The 17620-nt window shown below is 36.9% G+C and overlaps 1 protein-coding gene across 1 annotated transcript; it reads right to left on the bottom strand.

Annotated features, from left to right (window-relative positions):
* Positions 1 to 740: 740 nt before the first annotated feature.
* On the bottom strand, positions 741 to 17420 carry LOC101745005 (peroxidase). Its single transcript, XM_062674880.1, has 13 exons — positions 17402 to 17420; positions 14824 to 14966; positions 11591 to 11730; positions 11336 to 11500; positions 10459 to 10646; positions 8407 to 8602; positions 8144 to 8332; positions 5720 to 5867; positions 4263 to 4419; positions 3244 to 3417; positions 2327 to 2525; positions 1891 to 1996; positions 741 to 1054 (listed from the first exon to the last, which is right to left on the bottom strand). Exons 2-13 carry the CDS (start codon positions 14955 to 14957, stop codon positions 988 to 990), a joined length of 1863 nt encoding a protein of 620 aa, XP_062530864.1. The 5' UTR covers positions 14958 to 14966; positions 17402 to 17420; the 3' UTR covers positions 741 to 987.
* Between the last annotated feature and the right edge of the window lie 200 nt (positions 17421 to 17620).

The following is a 17620-nucleotide window of genomic DNA, read 5'->3' on the forward strand; positions in this document are numbered from 1 at the left end:
CACCCGAAAAACGAAACCGCTAGTTACCGTGTCCGATCAGTCACCTCCTGGAGATAGGCAAAAATTTACGAACGACTCCTTCGGAAACGCCTCTGGGACTTCATTACCGCGAACAAAATACTAATAGACAAGCAGTTTGGATTCCGCGCTAAGCACTCGTGCATACAACAAATGCATCGCGTCACGGAGCACATCTTAATGGGGTTAAATAGGCGGAAACAAATCCTGACCGGAGCCCTATTCTTCGATATCGCGAAGGCGTTCGACAAAGTCTGGCACAACGGTTTGATTAAAAACTGTACAACATGGCAGTGCCAGACAGACTCCTGAGACTTCTTGTCGAACCGTTCGTTTCGATATCGAGTAGAGGGAACTCGCTCTCGCCCCTGTCAGCTGACGGCCAAAGCACGTCATTACGGATCCTCCTAATCCATTAACGGTGCTTTTAGGCACCACAAGCACCGGGTGCCGTCCTCGTCGAACCCGTTGCTTGCGACGAAGGCCTCGACGAGCGAATTAACCCATAGACACAGCCCACTGAGTTTCTCGCCGGATCTTCTCAGTGGGTCGCGTTTCCGGGATCCGCTGGTAGATTCTGCGAAGCACGGCTCTTGCTAGGGTCAGTGTTAGCAACACTCCGGTTTGCGCCCCGTGAGCTCACCTGCAGACGTTAGGGTGAAGCTGAAATAAGCTGAAGGTCCCAAGGCTATCAGCATAGGTAGGGAAAAAAAACTAATAAATGAATTGATAACTTTACTAATGAATTAACCGCACTTTATTTTCCGTAAATGAATCGTATAAAATCAAACTGTATGTAAAATGTAACTGTACTGTAACTTATGGTAACATTCATTCTATATTATATGGTGCAGAGTCTTAGACCTCAAATTTCCACACGCATTCACGTAGTGGTTTCAAAATTACTACATAAAATGAGTTAAGTCATGAACTCGCTGTCCGCCATTTACATTAAAAGATATTTTCAGTTTACGATTCTTCTTTCCAGTGTGTAAAGTCTATAGCCGGAATTTCATCACAGCTGACCAAATTGTTTCTGAAACCACAAAATGACGTACAAATTAACGAAATTCAGTTCGTTCTCTTAGCAGTAGTTAGGGAATTAGCATCATGAGATCTTGTGACGACCACCACTTTCAACTAGTCACTCTCCGAATAAGGATAAATGGTTCAAGAGAGAAGTCTTAGAGGTTGATCGTCCGCAAAATTGATTTTATTTTCCCATCAACACTTTATCAAATTTTTATACCTAACTTCCTTGGTATTGTCATCACAGGCTGGTTACCGATTTCATGCCTTTTTTCATTACCTACTGCGAAGCCTGCCGCAATTCGAAGGCAGAAATAAAATGGAATCCGTTGGATCAAAGCAAAAACGGTTTTGACTTGATGTCGTCTATTGTTTCTTTCCGTTCACATTGTCGTGTCTATGGGCTTTCAGTGGGCCGAATAGATGATGATGATGTAAAATAAATAGAATGGCGGTAACGTTTAACCTAATAAATATGTCAATTGATGTAAATTTGATGACAATAAAGAAACTGTTGTGTATTTTGTTTAGCAATTACCCTAAGCAAGTGCAGTGCTTCGCAGAATCTACTACCGGATTGCAATCTCGACCCACTCAAAAGATCCGGCAAGAAACTCGATGGGCTATGTCTATGTATTAGTTCACTCGTCGAACTCGAAACGTTGTGATCGACGTGTTCGACGAGAACAGTGATTTAAAGAGCTTAAAAGCACGAAGAGTGAATCCGGTGGATCCGACAAGACATATATCAGGCGACGGCGGCTTTATCCCGTCGCCTGGTTTGGATATGGGCATGAGATCGTTTGTGCATCTAAAAACAAAAAAGAACAGAAAATGTCTTACCCCTTTCCAACGATAACGAAAGCCTTGGGCTGGATTTTTTCAACGTCATCTCCCACATAGCATAGCAGAAGCGCTAAAGAAGCTTTCCTAATTTCTTGAAGTTGTTCTGCAATAATTTTTATGTTAAATATATTTCTAAATACCTTTATGGCTACTTTTTGTTGTCTACATTCGAAATCCCCTATCAAAATATAATACCTATCTAAAGAAAGTGTGATGAGTATTTTTTAGGGTCGAAAAAAAAACATTTTAACATTTACGCAATCTCCTCTACGAGGTGTACAGAAAAACTTGAACAGGATATTTGAAAATATAGATTTTAGTTCAAGTCGCATGTCTTGTAAAGCTCATGCTGAGTTTCCATATACAGCATGATATGATAGATAATAATGGAGACATGTGGCACTCACCCCAAAGAAAAGAAAAGGAAACTCACCATAATTAAAGGCATGTGGGCGATTAGGCCTTTCATACCAATGTCTGTCAATGATAATACTTCTTTTAAGCTGGTTTGATAACAAACAGTGTACAGTTGGTGGAACGTGAGCTCCTTCTTTTAAGTTCTCCACCCAAATACCTGCCATAAGTTCTATGTCTTCGGTCGTCTCATAAACTTGTTTGAGCTGTCGTATTTTCTGGTTAAACATTTACAATGAATATTAATTATTTTTCAAGTGTCATTGAAATACAATAGACCAGGGAAATTAATGAATACATCTCTTAAATTACTGAAAGCATATAGGCTACTTTTATTTACATTTATCGAAATTGATATGATAAAATATTATACATGAATAATGTTACGACAATAAAACATGTGGTATCATCCATTTTCAGATATTACTAGTACATTTTACTGTCTCAAGAAAAGCTAGTTCATTTTGAAATATTCTGCAAGCAGAATAAGTGGTGGATAGGGCGGCCAACAGGAATTTTAAAAAGTGTTCTAATTTCTCTAACACTGTTAATTGTTCAAACAATTTATTAATTCACCGGTATCTATGCAAACTCTAATGTAGTTAAAAACTGCAAAACTTTAAATTCTGAAATTTCCATCTAATTTTTTTTTAATAATGGAACCTGCCATTTTTTAGTCAATAATTAATTATCAAGTTGCTGTAATGATTAAACAAGCTCGTGTTAAGAGTCGAAGTCCGTATTGATGTACTGTGTATAACTTGCTTACCCTTGAAACTAAAATTGAAAACTAGGTATTAGAGATCAGCAGAATAATGGCCGCACCATTATTTTGCTGATCTCTGACATTGCGTAACCAGCGTTAACATTGGAGTATATTAGTCGCGGTCAAGATTGCCCACCTATTCAACTAAAAAACTCATAGTACTTTCTTACCTCATCACTAATGTGGTCCGTTAAATCGTCGAAATCAACATGTTTTTTTGAATAGCCCGAGCAGAAGTCTCTGTATTTTGTGTAAGAAGGTAGTCCAAAATATCTGCCTTTAGCTAAATCTGCTGTCGGTATATCGAAAACTTCTTGCACGGGTCCTAAGCCGACATTTGATATCTGTAAACAAATTTTATTATTACCTTGAAAGAATGAATCAACGATAATTTCATTTGTCTTTTTAGATTTAGATTTCACAGAACCCACAGCTAAAAACTAAAAAAAAAACATTATTATTTTTTATTGCCACTGTAGGCAGACGAACATACCGCCCCTCTGATGCTGAATAGTTACCGTCGTCCATGGACGTCAGCAATGCGAGGAGCAGAGCCAAGTCGCGGCCTACCGTTAAGTACTGTCCACAAGTCTTGTTTGAAGAAGGACATGTCATAGCGCTTGGGAAACACCGTGGAGGAGAGCTCATTCCAAAGCTGGATGGTACGTGGTAAAAAAGATCTCTGGAAATGCACTATGGATGCACGCAGTGGCTCCAGGTAATATGGATGAACTCTACTCCAGTGGAAGGCGGTGCGATGGAAAAAACGAGATTATGGGATCATCTCAAAAAATTCCTCAGAGCACTCTTTATGGCTTAGATGGCCCCCCATCTCGTCCACACGAGCTCACGGCCCACCTTGTTTTAAGTTATTACCGGAGCCCATAAACATCAACAACGTAAATGCTGCCACCCACCTTGAGACATAAGTTCTAAGCTCTCAGTTTTTACAGTACAGCAACTGCCTCACCTTTTAAACTGAAACACGTTACCGCTTCACGACAGAAATAGGCAGGGTTATGGTACCTACCCATAACACAAACTCCCAAGACACACACACACACACATACACTAGAAATTACGCAAATTAAAATTTTAACACCGGTACAGTTGTATCAACTGATGCGAATGCACCGGACGTGTCATCCTTTATGTTACGACGACTTGAATAACTCATTACGATACTAACATCAGGATCTACGGTGAAATCAGCTTTGCCAGTAGCTTGATAATACGATCCTCGTGTTAAGGTCGACATAATGTCGTCTACAGCTAAAGACTGGACGCTCAGAGAGAAGTTCACCATCGGTACCTCTTTAATGAGATTAAAGTTTTTATCAAGAAGTCTGAAATAAAAACCATTATCGAAATTTATTTCTTAAAATTTAATTGTATTTTTTTTATTGATGTTGTAGACAAACGAGCATGCAGTCCATCTGTTGGTGATTGGTTACCGTCACCCATGGACTTCAGAAATGCCAAGCGCAGAGCCAAGCCGCTACCTACCGCATTTGTAATTACACAATATTTTGATTGATGGCTTTTTTATTGCTTAGATAGGTGGACGAGCTCACAGCCCACCTGGTGTTAAATGGTTACTGGAGCTCATGGACATCTACAGCATAAATGCGCCACCCACCTTGAGATATAAGTTCTAAGGTCTCATTATAGTTACAACGGCTGCCCCACCCTTCAAACCGAAACGCATTACTGCTTCACAGCAGAAATGGGCAGGGCGGTGGTACCTACCCGTGCGGACTCACAAGGGGCTCTACCACCAGTAAAACTGGCTGAAACTTTTATGCCAACAACAGTCTAAATTTAATGGGAAATCTAATCTTGGTAACTTTATCACTAATACAAGATGCAGATTCACTACTGTGAAGAATCTGCAGGAATTGCAAGGCTTGCTCTTTTCCCATATAGGTATGTATGTATTCTCACATCACCACAAAAAAAAACAATACTATCAAATAAAATGAGCAGAACTAGAACTAGGGCAGATCTAAATTTTCTGAGCACTAACCAAAACAAAATGACAAGTGTGATTTTCTTTTTTACCAAATTATACTAACTAGAGGTCCCGCAGTAGTCGAAATTCGACTATAATTAATTGGAATTGTAAGTTTGTACACTATTATGATTGTATTTTATACTTCTATAATCACAAATTTCGCCAAGGCTATTTTTCGTAAAAAGGGATACAAAGTTTTTGCTTCACGTATTAATATTACACCTTATTGTTATAACACCTTACCTTAATAACACCTTAGTGCTATCAACAGTTTTTAGCATATATTCAGTAGATTTAAAAAAATGGAACTAAACGGAAAATGCTATTGATTTTAGAGACTAAGCACAAATAATTATAAGTTTATCATATATTTAAATTATAATAATATTTAATTATTTATTTAAACCGTTAACTCCGACACTTCAACTACTTGATTTCTAATCATGAACCTTTAGTGCAAAAACTAGATTAAATATAACGTTTCGTATCTATTTTTTTTAGTTCTATGGTGTCTTGAATTATCGGCACCACCTCCTCCTACCCTCATATTCTGAAATGGCTCCAATACACCCTGTATCACAAAACTTTCGTGATTATTATTTCGTTTGTATTTCGTAGTCATTAAAGCTTACTTTTGAGCACCGTGCTGCATTGTATGAAACCACCTGTTCGCGTATGCGTATTCTAGAGCAATTTGAGGTACAACCGTGTCATCGTATATGTCCCTGAAGCCCGTTGAGTTACATAATATTATTTCATCTTCAATCATGTGATCTTTACCTACAAATTCAATTTGATTTACAATGATTGTTCTATATACGGGATGTCTCACCAAGAGTATATCAAGCCGAAACGTGGCAATAGTATCAATAACGTATATCACTTTAAAAATGTTTCAAAAATCTTAGTCGTAATTAGTATAACTAGTCAGGTCATAAGTATTGTCACACAGTAAAAACTTTTCTTTTAGAATGCTGGCCACAAAAAAGTTTATTGGATTCGAATTTCGAATTGTTCATGAAAATTAAAATGTATACTTTTAGAATTTTACTCATTTTTAAATATGGAGAGGACGCTTAAAGAAGACCGTGTTGCAGTTATTGCGTTGCACCGTTGCGGTTACGCGCCAATTCAAATTTTTAACATACTGAAAAATTTGAATATTACCAAAAGATTCGTTTATCGTACCATCAAACGATACAATGAAGACTCTAGTGTAAATGACAGGTCAAGAAGTGGTCGCCCTCGGTCTGTTAGGACTCCAGCAGTGATAAAAGCTGTGAAGGCGCGAATTCAAAGAAATCCCAAACCCTTCAGATGGGGTTAAGCAGAAACACGGTGAAAAGGGTGTTAAATGAAGACTTAGGGCTTCGGGCATATCGAAGAAAAACGGGACATCGTTTGAATGCTCGTCTAATGGACCTGAGACTGAAGAGATGCCGCGCTTTGTTGAAGCGGTACGCGGGAAAAAAATATCGGGAAAAATTTTTTTCGAATGAAAAATTTTTTACCGTAGAAGAGAGCTAAAACAATCAAAATGATAAGGTGTACGCACACAGTAGTGAAGAAGCGAGCAACCGTATTCCGCGTGTCCAACGAGGTCATTTTCCATCCTCGCTCATGGTATGGTTGGGAGTTTCTTATTGGGGCTTAACAGAGGTACATTTTTGTGAGAAAGGTGTAAAAACGAATGCAGTTGTGTATCAAAATACAGTCCTGACGAACCTTGTGGAACCTGTTTCTCATACCATGTTCAATAACAGGCACTGGGTATTCCAACAAGATTCGGCGCCAGCTCATAGAGCGAAGAGCACACAAGACGGGCTGGCGGCGCGTGAAATCGACTTCATCCGGCACGAAGACTGGCCCTCCTCCAGTCCAGATTTGAATCCGTTAGATTACAAGATATGGCAACACTTGGAGGAAAAGGCGTGCTCAAAGCCTCATCCCAATTTGGAGTCACTCAAGACATCCTTGATTAAGGCACCCGCCGATATTGACATGGACCTCGTTCGTGCTGCGATAGACGACTGGCCGCGCAGATTGAAGGCCTGTATTCAAAATCACGGAGGTCATTTTGAATAAACTTTAGTGTCATAAGAATCTATGTTTTGTTAAGTTCATTTTGGTATATGAATGGTTGCATAATGAATAAACTTGTTTCAATTATTTTACATTAAACATGTGACAGAATTTATGACCTGACTAGGTATTTCCAAAAAAATATATTATTATATCAGCTGTTCACGATGACAACCCTGAATATAAACAGCAAAAGTATCATTAGGCCGTTCATTCAGTTAATTGCACTAGAACGATATAGACATAACAAATTCGTTAAACGCATTTCAAACAATGAATATGGCGACGAAAAGGTGCAGCCATATTACTAAGAAATAAGGTTCAGAAACTACTACAAATTTAAACCTTATAACGGCGAATGTTACTAAATATTACCTTTATTGTAAAGACAAAAGAAGCTGTTTGATTCGCCGATACAATCGGGGCGACTAGCGGCGACGGCGGAATCACTCAAAGGGAAAATGTATGCAGTGTGCGGATTTAATTCGTACGACAAGTGTTTTACGCCTTTGCTTCCACTTCCGATACAAATTCAAATCTTTTGATATGTGGCAGTCATTCATAACATTCAAAAACATAATTCAAGGGTTGGCAGAAAAATAGTTTGTTCGTTATGTTTAAGTGCTCTTTATTCCGAAACTATTCACTTGGGAACATAAGTTTTCGTCGTGCCGTATCGATGAATCTCATACAACATCACCTACAGTTTTCGGCTTGACATACCCTTTGTGGGACACCCTGTATAAGATTAATTGCCTTATACTATATTAAATATTATCATCAATTGTTATCAAATTATTATTATCAAAAATTGGGCAAAATTTCAAGTTAATCGGGCGTTTTGAAATCGGTGATAATGACATTTAAAGATTTAGTTACATACAAACAAACATAGATCCATAACATAATAACACAAGTTAAAAATCTGTAAGTGGGTAAATAAAAAATGTTTGTTTAAATTTAATTGAACTTACCCAAAACTTCGGGCAGATATTCGTAATAGAACATTTGCAGATGAAAAGCGACAACAATATCTCTCGCAGTATAAAAGAGTCGTTCGTCATCCCAGCTAGGATTGAGATTTGCTAGTTGCTGAGCCACATAGTTATGGAAGCGCCAGAACCATGTTGTAAACAGATTACTGCCCAATACTCCAGTTGGTACTGAAGAATAAAAGAAAATATATTACTTATCTTTCTTATTCAAGCCATGAAACGAAGAATCAAAAATTCTTTACCATTTCTAGTACACCCTGTACTAATGGCTTGCTTGATAAAACAAGTGGTATTATCGCTGGCGTCGCTAGGGAACTGTCTGCCATTAACCACTTCGTATTTCAACTGTCCACCTTCATAAGACCTAACTAGGTTTAAAGAACCAGCAGTAAACTCGTAAACATTAGACAAATCAAAGAATGTCGTAGTGAAGTCGGTCTGAAATAAAAAATTACTACATAGTCTAATGAATAAATTAAATTAAATGAAGTAAATAACTAAAATAATAAAATAAAAAAACTCCTGCCACTCACAGCCGGCGCCCTACCCCGGACACCGGGCCAGAGCCCAGTCGGGGTTATTGCGACGGCGGGACAGGGTTTAAGCAGAGCATATATCATCATCAGAGCATATACATCCATCCCGTCATCGCGCAGTCGCCGGACCGATGGCTGCCGGCAACACGGCGACCAGTTCCCTCGGTCGATGGGCCGGGAGCCCGTCTTGATGGCGCCGCGCTGCACCTTCCCCCCGAGTTGTCGGGGGAACGTGGTCTACCATCACCCGCCTTCTTATTACGGGCGTGGCTTAAAGCATCCCGCCCCACGTCTGGATCCCTCCCCATATAAAGCGGGTGGAGGACGAAGCCCTTAAGGGGCCGGGTCACAGATAGGACCCCGGTCCCGGCCCCTTGCTCGGCGGCAGCGGATTTCTGCGTAGTGAGGAGAGCTTTGCCTCACCTGCCCCGCCGCCTCCTTCTGCGAGATGATGCACTCGCAGAAGTCGAGCATAGCTTTCCAGGACTCGTCACCGTCAAGCATCGACACCACGACTCCAGGCAGCGACAAGTCCGGTCCTATCTTTGCGACCAGGACACGGCGCTGCACCTCCCAAGCTGGGCAGACAGCGAGCATATGCTCCGCCGTGTCCAAGTCGTGTCCACAATGGTGGCACCTCGTCTTCGGCTCAGCTCCTATCCGGTTACTTCCCAAAGCATCAGTGCCCGATCAGCACATGCACCAGACGAAGGTTGAAGCGTCTTGCGCCACGATTCACCCAGTCATCAAAAACCGGGTAAACTGCCTCGGTCACGATTCGAGCACAGACCGCCGAGAATGGACCTTCCGTGCCCGCAGCTCACTTTTGGGGAGAAGCGTCACGCCCAGAGCACGAAACTCGGTGCGCCAACTATAATCGGCAGTGAGCGACTCCGCCTCTAGCTCCTGGCGTCCCTGCCAACACACGTCGTCGTGGCCAAAAGAGACGGTGCGATATCGACGGATGATCCTGATGGCAACGGTGCGCTACGGCCGCCGCAGGAATCGAGCCACAGCAGCCCGATTGCGCGACTGAGCGCATACAGGCGCACCGTAAAAGGCCATCGATCGCACCATCCCCGCGTAGGGTCAGCGCACAACCTGATCTGGCCCCCCAATATTCAGAAACAGTCATGTTTAAGTTTTAAATCGGTGGTATATCTATTAATAATTATCAATCAACATTTCACTCTAACCACATACCACATAGGTGACATTTACACCGGTTTCTAAGAGCAGCATTCCACAAAGTATTGTTTTTATAATTGTCGTTACTTTAATACGCGTTTATTAGTTTCATCTTTTTTATAATTTTTTCTTACACTTTTTGAATTCATATTTATTAAGATTTATTTTCATTTTTTAGTGGGAGTTTCTATAAAAGCGTATTTTTTTAGTTTTTTTAAATTATTATTTATTTAATATTTAAAATCTATGTACTGTATTCGTTTTGGTATTTATAACATGATCATGTACAAAAAGATTATGGAGAAAGAAAAAGGTTTTTGGAAGCCCAGTGTCACCGCTTCTGCCTTTAGCATAGTGTTTTCTTTATTAGCAACCATGGTAAACCAGTACCTAATGATAAGCGATTATTTCCTTGACGTTTACAATAAGGAAATCATCGGAATAGTAATAATAATCAGAACTGGAAGGAGAAAGCTTTGAACAGAGCAGTCTGGAGAGACATACTGGACCAGGCTAAGGCCCACCCTGGGCTGTAAGGCCTAAGATGATGATGATGATGATGATACTTACTCGAGTAGGAATCGTGCTATTATCAATGCATCCCAGATTTTGGAACGTCATAGGTTTTGTCTGGTTAAGGCACTTGTGCCCCGAAAATCGGTGAACCGGGTCGAATTCTGGTATGAAGTTAGGATCACACATAGGATCAGATTTTCCCTCTTCTTTACAGCAGTAAGGCTTATTCACGACGAAATTCACTGAAATTGGCTTTACGATAATTACTGCTAATACGATTTTGGAATCAATTTCTGTATCGTGTTAAATTTAGAATAATTGTTCTTGAAGTAAGAGCTCTCATTTAGGTACTATCAACCTGACCACTTCCGGCGCGAAACATTATGATGCATTCATGCAATACGTGCAATTGGATTCAATGTATTCCGGTTTGAAGAGTAAGAAAGGTATTGTACCAATTAGATTTGATCAAACTTCAATTCTGGGTGTAATTAAGTAGAAAACATAATTTACGAAGTTTTCGTGATCTTATGACGAATATTCAACTGTGCCAATGTTCGAAACTGCTACGTCTACGAGGTAAATACGTACTCAATATTGTATTCACAGAAAAACTTTTACGTTGAAAAAATTACTTCTATCATGATAACACTTCAACTACTTATTTTTAGTTTACTAAATTCTAAAAATCATAACTTATGAATTTTTGTATTGGTGTAAGGTGACTGTGAGTCCACCCAAGTGTTACTTTGTGGCAGACCTAGGCAGGATGATGGTACCTATTCGAAATCCAGATATACCAGTCTATAGATATGATTAGTCGCCTTTTACAACATTCACGAGAAGAGACAGTATGGTACTATTCTATCCAATACAAACAATAAATCGCCATTGTTGCACCACTCTTAATTTAGTGATATGAGGATCTTACAGATGTCATGTGTGGAGGTAACATCAACAGCCATAAACTCGCCGTAATATGAAGCCAACTGTGTTAATTTTGCATCTGTAGCCAATCCTACTGTCAATAGATTGTTCTTGATATGTCTGGCTAGAGAATACTCCTTCCCTGAACTGGTCAACCTGAACTGGAAGCCTGGAAGAAAATTTTTCAGTATTGTTTACGTTCTTAATACGTCAATTGTTCTGAATAATGAAAATATTGAATTTAATACGATATTTATACCTTCACGAAAATCGGCGGGCAGGATTCTTAAAGGTGGTGTATGGTATGCTCCCCGGGTAGGATAATTAAGGTTATTGCAGCTACCATCTGTACGCCTCCATTCGGTCTCGTCACAAGGCTGAATATCATTCGTACATGTACTGAAAAACAAACTTATCCTCTAACAATTCAGTTTTTAATACATATTTTGAGAACATTAGTGTTTTATGATTGATGGTTGTCTGGAACACATCGCTCTTAGCGCTAATAGTCTAGTCAACAAGTTCAAAAACGTGTTAAATAGACATAAAGCTCCTAAAAATATGTACGATAGCTCATTGGATGCGGAATGATGTCTACAAAAATGTTTTTTAAGGGCTTGTTAGCACATAAAAAATTGCGATTGTTATAAACAAAATAAGATTAAAAAAAAAGAATTTGGTTTTTCCTTAATAATTTCTAAAATAATGATATTTAAGGAATTTTGAATAAAGATCCTGAAAGAGGAGGAAATTTCCAATAAAAAAATCCCAACTCCCAGAATTCTATCTCTATTATTTATAAAAAAAAAATAACGCTGAAAATAGCGCTCCGCGAGGTCGCTACGGCATAGGCGCGCCGTCTAAAAAGCCGGTATATCACCTAAAATAATTTTTTTATAGTATTAAATAACAATTTAAAAATTTGATTAAATTATGGTGTAATCTAAACACTTGAACGAAAAAAACAGGTGAAAAAAAATTTTTACATCGATTTTTCAAAAATTTACACCATTGTTAATTAACTAACTTTTTTCCAATCTCTGTTTTTATAAATTACGGTATAAAAGTTACAATAATTCATCTATAAAATTTTCCCTTCGTGGAGCTCTTATCATTTAAGTACTTAATAAAGTGAAGCAAAAAAATTTTTTTAATCTTTCTTATTTTGATAATTATAATTTTTTTTAATTAACAAAAAATTAAATTTCTAAAAAATGTTATGAAGAATAGTTTTTTTTTCGTAATATCTTAATATTGCTGTTTTTGCATCTACCATAGGTATTAATTAACATTTAAAAAAAAAAATTTACGCTATTTGTTAAGAAATTGTTTATAAATAAATAGACTATTTTGGGATTTAAAAAAAAAAAAATACCGTCTTATTGTATAGGTGAAATAAAGATTTAAAAAAAAATATTCTTAAATAAATGTTTTAATTGTTTAAAATCGTTTTTTTCATATTTCAATTGTTTAAATAATTAGTTAAGAAATTATTTTTTTCTTAAAAATCATCATTGACTCTTTTCAGCGGATTAACAAAGAAATACATTTTTTTATAAATAATTTCATTGTTTATTAACTTAACAATTTGTTATAAAAAATTAATATTAATCGTTATATTTTTTTTCGAAAACTACAAAAATGTACAAAAACAAGCATACATAACAAAATATAGAAAAAAAAATTGTGTTTTTTTACAGCATTTTTAGATATTATATGATAATGAAATTACAGCCGTTACATAATTTGTCAAGCTATAAATTGTTATAACTTTTAAACTATAAGAGATACGGCAAAGGACACTCCGGTCATTTTTATAAAGGATTTATTGATAAACAATAGTTACAGGATCGATTTTGAATTTATTTTCATTATCATATAATATCTAAAAATGCTGTAAAAAATACGAATTTTTTTTTTCTGTATTTTGTTATGTATGCTTGTTTTTGTAATTTTTTGTAGTTTTCGAAAAAAAATATAACGATTAATATTAATTTTTTATAACAAATTGTTAAGTTAATAAACAATGAAATTATTTATAAAAAAATGTATTTCTTTGTTAATCCGCTGAAAAGAGTCAATGATGATTTTTAAGAAAAAAATAATTTCTTAACTAATTATTTAAACAATTGAAATATGAAAAAAACGATTTTAAACAATTAAAACATTTATTTAAGAATATTTTTTTTAAATCTTTATTTCACCTATACAATAAGACGGTATTTTTTTTTTTTAAATCCCAAAATAGTCTATTTATTTATAAACAATTTCTTAACAAATAGCGTAATTTTTTTTTTTTAAATGTTAATTAATACCTATGGTAGATGCAAAAACAGCAATATTAAGATATTACGAAAAAAAAACTATTCTTCATAACATTTTTTAGAAATTTAATTTTTTGTTAATTAAAAAAAATTATAATTATCAAAATAAGAAAGATTAAAAAAATTTTTTTGCTTCACTTTATTAAGTACTTAAATGATAAGAGCTCCACGAAGGGAAAATTTTATAGATGAATTATTGTAACTTTTATACCGTAATTTATAAAAACAGAGATTGGAAAAAAGTTAGTTAATTAACAATGGTGTAAATTTTTGAAAAATCGATGTAAAAATTTTTTTTCACCTGTTTTTTTCGTTCAAGTGTTTAGATTACACCATAATTTAATCAAATTTTTAAATTGTTATTTAATACTATAAAAAAATTATTTTAGGTGATATACCGGCTTTTTAGACGGCGCGCCTATGCCGTAGCGACCTCGCGGAGCGCTATTTTCAGCGTTATTTTTTTTTTATAAATAATAGAGATAGAATTCTGGGAGTTGGGACTTTTTTATTGGAAATTTCCTCCTCTTTCAGGATCTTTATTCAAAATTCCTTAAATATCATTATTTTAGAAATTATTAAGGAAAAACCAAATTCTTTTTTTTTAATCTTATTTTGTTTATAACAATCGCAATTTTTTATGTGCTAACAAGCCCTTAAAAAACATTTTTGTAGACATCATTCCGCATCCAATGAGCTATCGTACATATTTTTAGGAGCTTTATGTCTATTTAACACGTTTTTGAACTTGTTGACTAGACTATAAAACCGTCAATTACCCTTTTTTTGTGTTTAATGTCGATTTTTTTTTTAATACAATAAAGCATACGCTCAGATAGAGAGACTGTCTTTCTCTCTCTCTCTCTCTCTCTCTTTCTCTTTTAGCCCAACAGCTGTTCTGGCGCGATTTGAAGGTATATTTTGTAATCATAAACATATTAAAAAAGTATCTAAGGCCACAACTAAACGTTTACCTGAACGCGATAACCAAACGAATCTAGAGCGAGTTACTACATAGATTTGCAGAGACCGTCGATTTATTAAAATTAGAAATTAATAAAAAATAATAATTCAGTTTTTAGAATTAAAACAAAAAAGAGAAATAACACAACTTAACTTTATTAACATTTCATTTAGTTCAAGTTAGTGTATACCTTGATATTCTCACCTTAAAATATTTGCATTTTCATAGGTCCGTCTTTGCTCGTCTGTTAGAAGCGTACCTTCCCATGAATCATAATAAACTGCTTTTGCTAGATTAACAACTAATATAATGAGAATGCTTATTGGCAGGAACGACATCGTGATGGCCTGTACAAGCAATACAATGGTTTCTCTATAATGTTCTCAATTTATATATTTTCATGAAGTAAACATTTCATACCGCATCACTATAATTTAAGGTGTCATTTTGATTTAATTTTTTTTATTACGTCCCGAATTACATTTTCGCTATTCAAAAATAATGATTTTGACGAATAAATATAATATTTATTGAAAATAAATTATTAAGCATTAACATCAATAATATATATATATATATCTCGGCGCAACATTACTGTTTAGCTAACTAACATTAGTTAAACTTAACTGTGTCGTTAATGTTGACATTGTTGGTTAACTATTATAAGGCCAACGCGAGTAAGCAATTGCTTAAGACGGTTTTCATAAGAATTAATGACTATGCTACCGCCACTTTTCTATATAAGCACAATAAGTGACTTGTCGCACATGACTATCCGATGATTTGCAAGCGAAGTAAATTGTCCCTTCGTAATAAGGTGATACTGTACAAAACTTGGATACGTCCGGTCATTACCTATGCAAGTGTAGTCTTCACTCACGCGGTCCGCACTAACTTGAAACCCCCTTCAAATCATACAATCCCGTTTTTGCAGGATAGCCGTCGGATCACCATGGTACGTAGGGAAGTAGAGAAGTAGGACTATCCACAGTCAGTATCAGTGCGCCGTTTCGAAAAAGCGGCATGACACGAGAACTCCCTCGTCGTGACCGCCGGTAACTACATTCCCGACCCTGCAGACCGAATGGTAAACAATTGACGTTGCCCAAAACACGTCATTACGGATCCTCCCGATCCATTAACGGTGTTTCCAGGTACCTCAAGCGCCGGTCATCGTTCTCGTCGAACCCGTCATTTGCGACGAAGGGATAGGCGAGTAAATTAACCCACAGACAGCACACTAAGTTTCTCGCCGGATCTTCTCAGTGGGTCGCGTTTCCGATTGCTAGGGTTAGTGTTATCAACGTCGTCAGGTTTGAGCCCCGTGAGCTCACCTACTAATTCTAAATCTGAATGTACTATAACCCCTCGAGGTTACTAGAATTGTTGTTGTTGTTGTAGTCCTAGGGTATCCCGCTGGTACATAGGGCCCTCACAAGTTGTCTCCACTTTACCCTGTCTTGCGCTTGCTCCTTGACATCACTCCAGGTCACATTGGCAGTCCTCATCTCACTCTCTACGGTGCGTCGCCAAGTGTGTACAGGTCTTCTCCTGCCAAGCGGTTGCCACTCAAACGCGATTGATGCTGCGTTGACTCCGCTGCGCCGCAGAGTGTGTCCTATCCAACGCCATTTCCGATGAGCAATGTCTTGCGCGATGGGATTTTGGTCACATTTAGTTACTAGAATAGGAAGAAAAAAAAATACGCACATAACATTTCGACTCGAGCAGCTGAGCGCTGTGGAGCTCTCTGTTGTTATTTTTGCACGCTTGAAGTTCATTGTCGTCATCGTTTGTAAAAACAAGGTGGCACCAATTGCTGACGTCATCAGTCGCTCATATCACCGATCATTCCGTATATATATTCTATTATAGTTGGTTCGGTAAACTTCGTATAAACCTACATATATTTGATATAAAAAACACAGCAATACACTTTTTTTAAATATCTCTTTGACTTTCCAGCAGAACTCTGCACCTGGTCACTAGGCACGAACTATCCAAGCCTGGCTTGAAACCAACGTTTCGGACTTTATAAGAGCTCAAGACACAGGCCCTCATCTGGCTCAGACCTTTTTTTTCAGATCCTTTAGACTTCAAATTATGCTCAGTTTTAGAGGACATGGCCCGTTCTAAACGACACGGCGACATTGACTCTTAAAAAATATTTGGAGCAAGCAGTGGCGAAATTTGCCTTGGAATCAATGCGTAAATCCATAAATTCGTGGCCAAACAGATTAAAGGCCTGTATAAAAGCCAAATGTGGCCATTTGGAATACTTTTTTTTTTGCTGAGACTTATATATATATTTATATATATCTATATATTTATGTATATGTATTTATTTAAGTACTATCTATTATGTATGTTATATATACACATAATATATGTTTAAGTAATATCCCCTTCACACTACACCTACCAAGCTTCATCTCTGCACTCCCCTAAGGTAGACTGTTAGAGAATGCCTATGGCATTAAGTCCGCCTTTATACTTTCTAGTATAAGAAGTTATAAATAAATAAATAAATATATTTTAGTAATAATACTTTACTTCATTAAAAAAAAAGCATTTTCATTTGTAATAGAACTTATGGCTGGACTAGGTATAAAGATACTAAGTCTGACTGGATTGACGGAATAACCTGTAATTATTGAGCAATGCAGCAATGAGAGCAATCGATTTGATTTTTTGTTTGTTTTCGCATTGCCAACCGAGCCGTTTCACGGGCTGCCTCACTTTGCTCGTGTGATTGAGAAGCACGAAGTCGAGTCACACTAACGCGGCGGTCTTCACGGGCAATTTCTTGTACTTCTTCAGTCCTTTCATTCGTAATGTTTTGTATCCTTGCGGCTTTGTCGGGAAAGATTCGATCGTCTTGATCGCGGCATTGTTAATGATGATTCAAAGAGAATACAAATTACTAATTATTGATTTCTGACAAATTTTATAATTGTCAAATTTTCGATCATATATAAACATAGACAAAATTACGTTTTAG

This window comes from Bombyx mori, chromosome 22, assembly GCF_030269925.1.
Source record: "Bombyx mori chromosome 22, ASM3026992v2".
NCBI classification, from domain to species: Eukaryota; Metazoa; Arthropoda; class Insecta; order Lepidoptera; family Bombycidae; genus Bombyx; species Bombyx mori.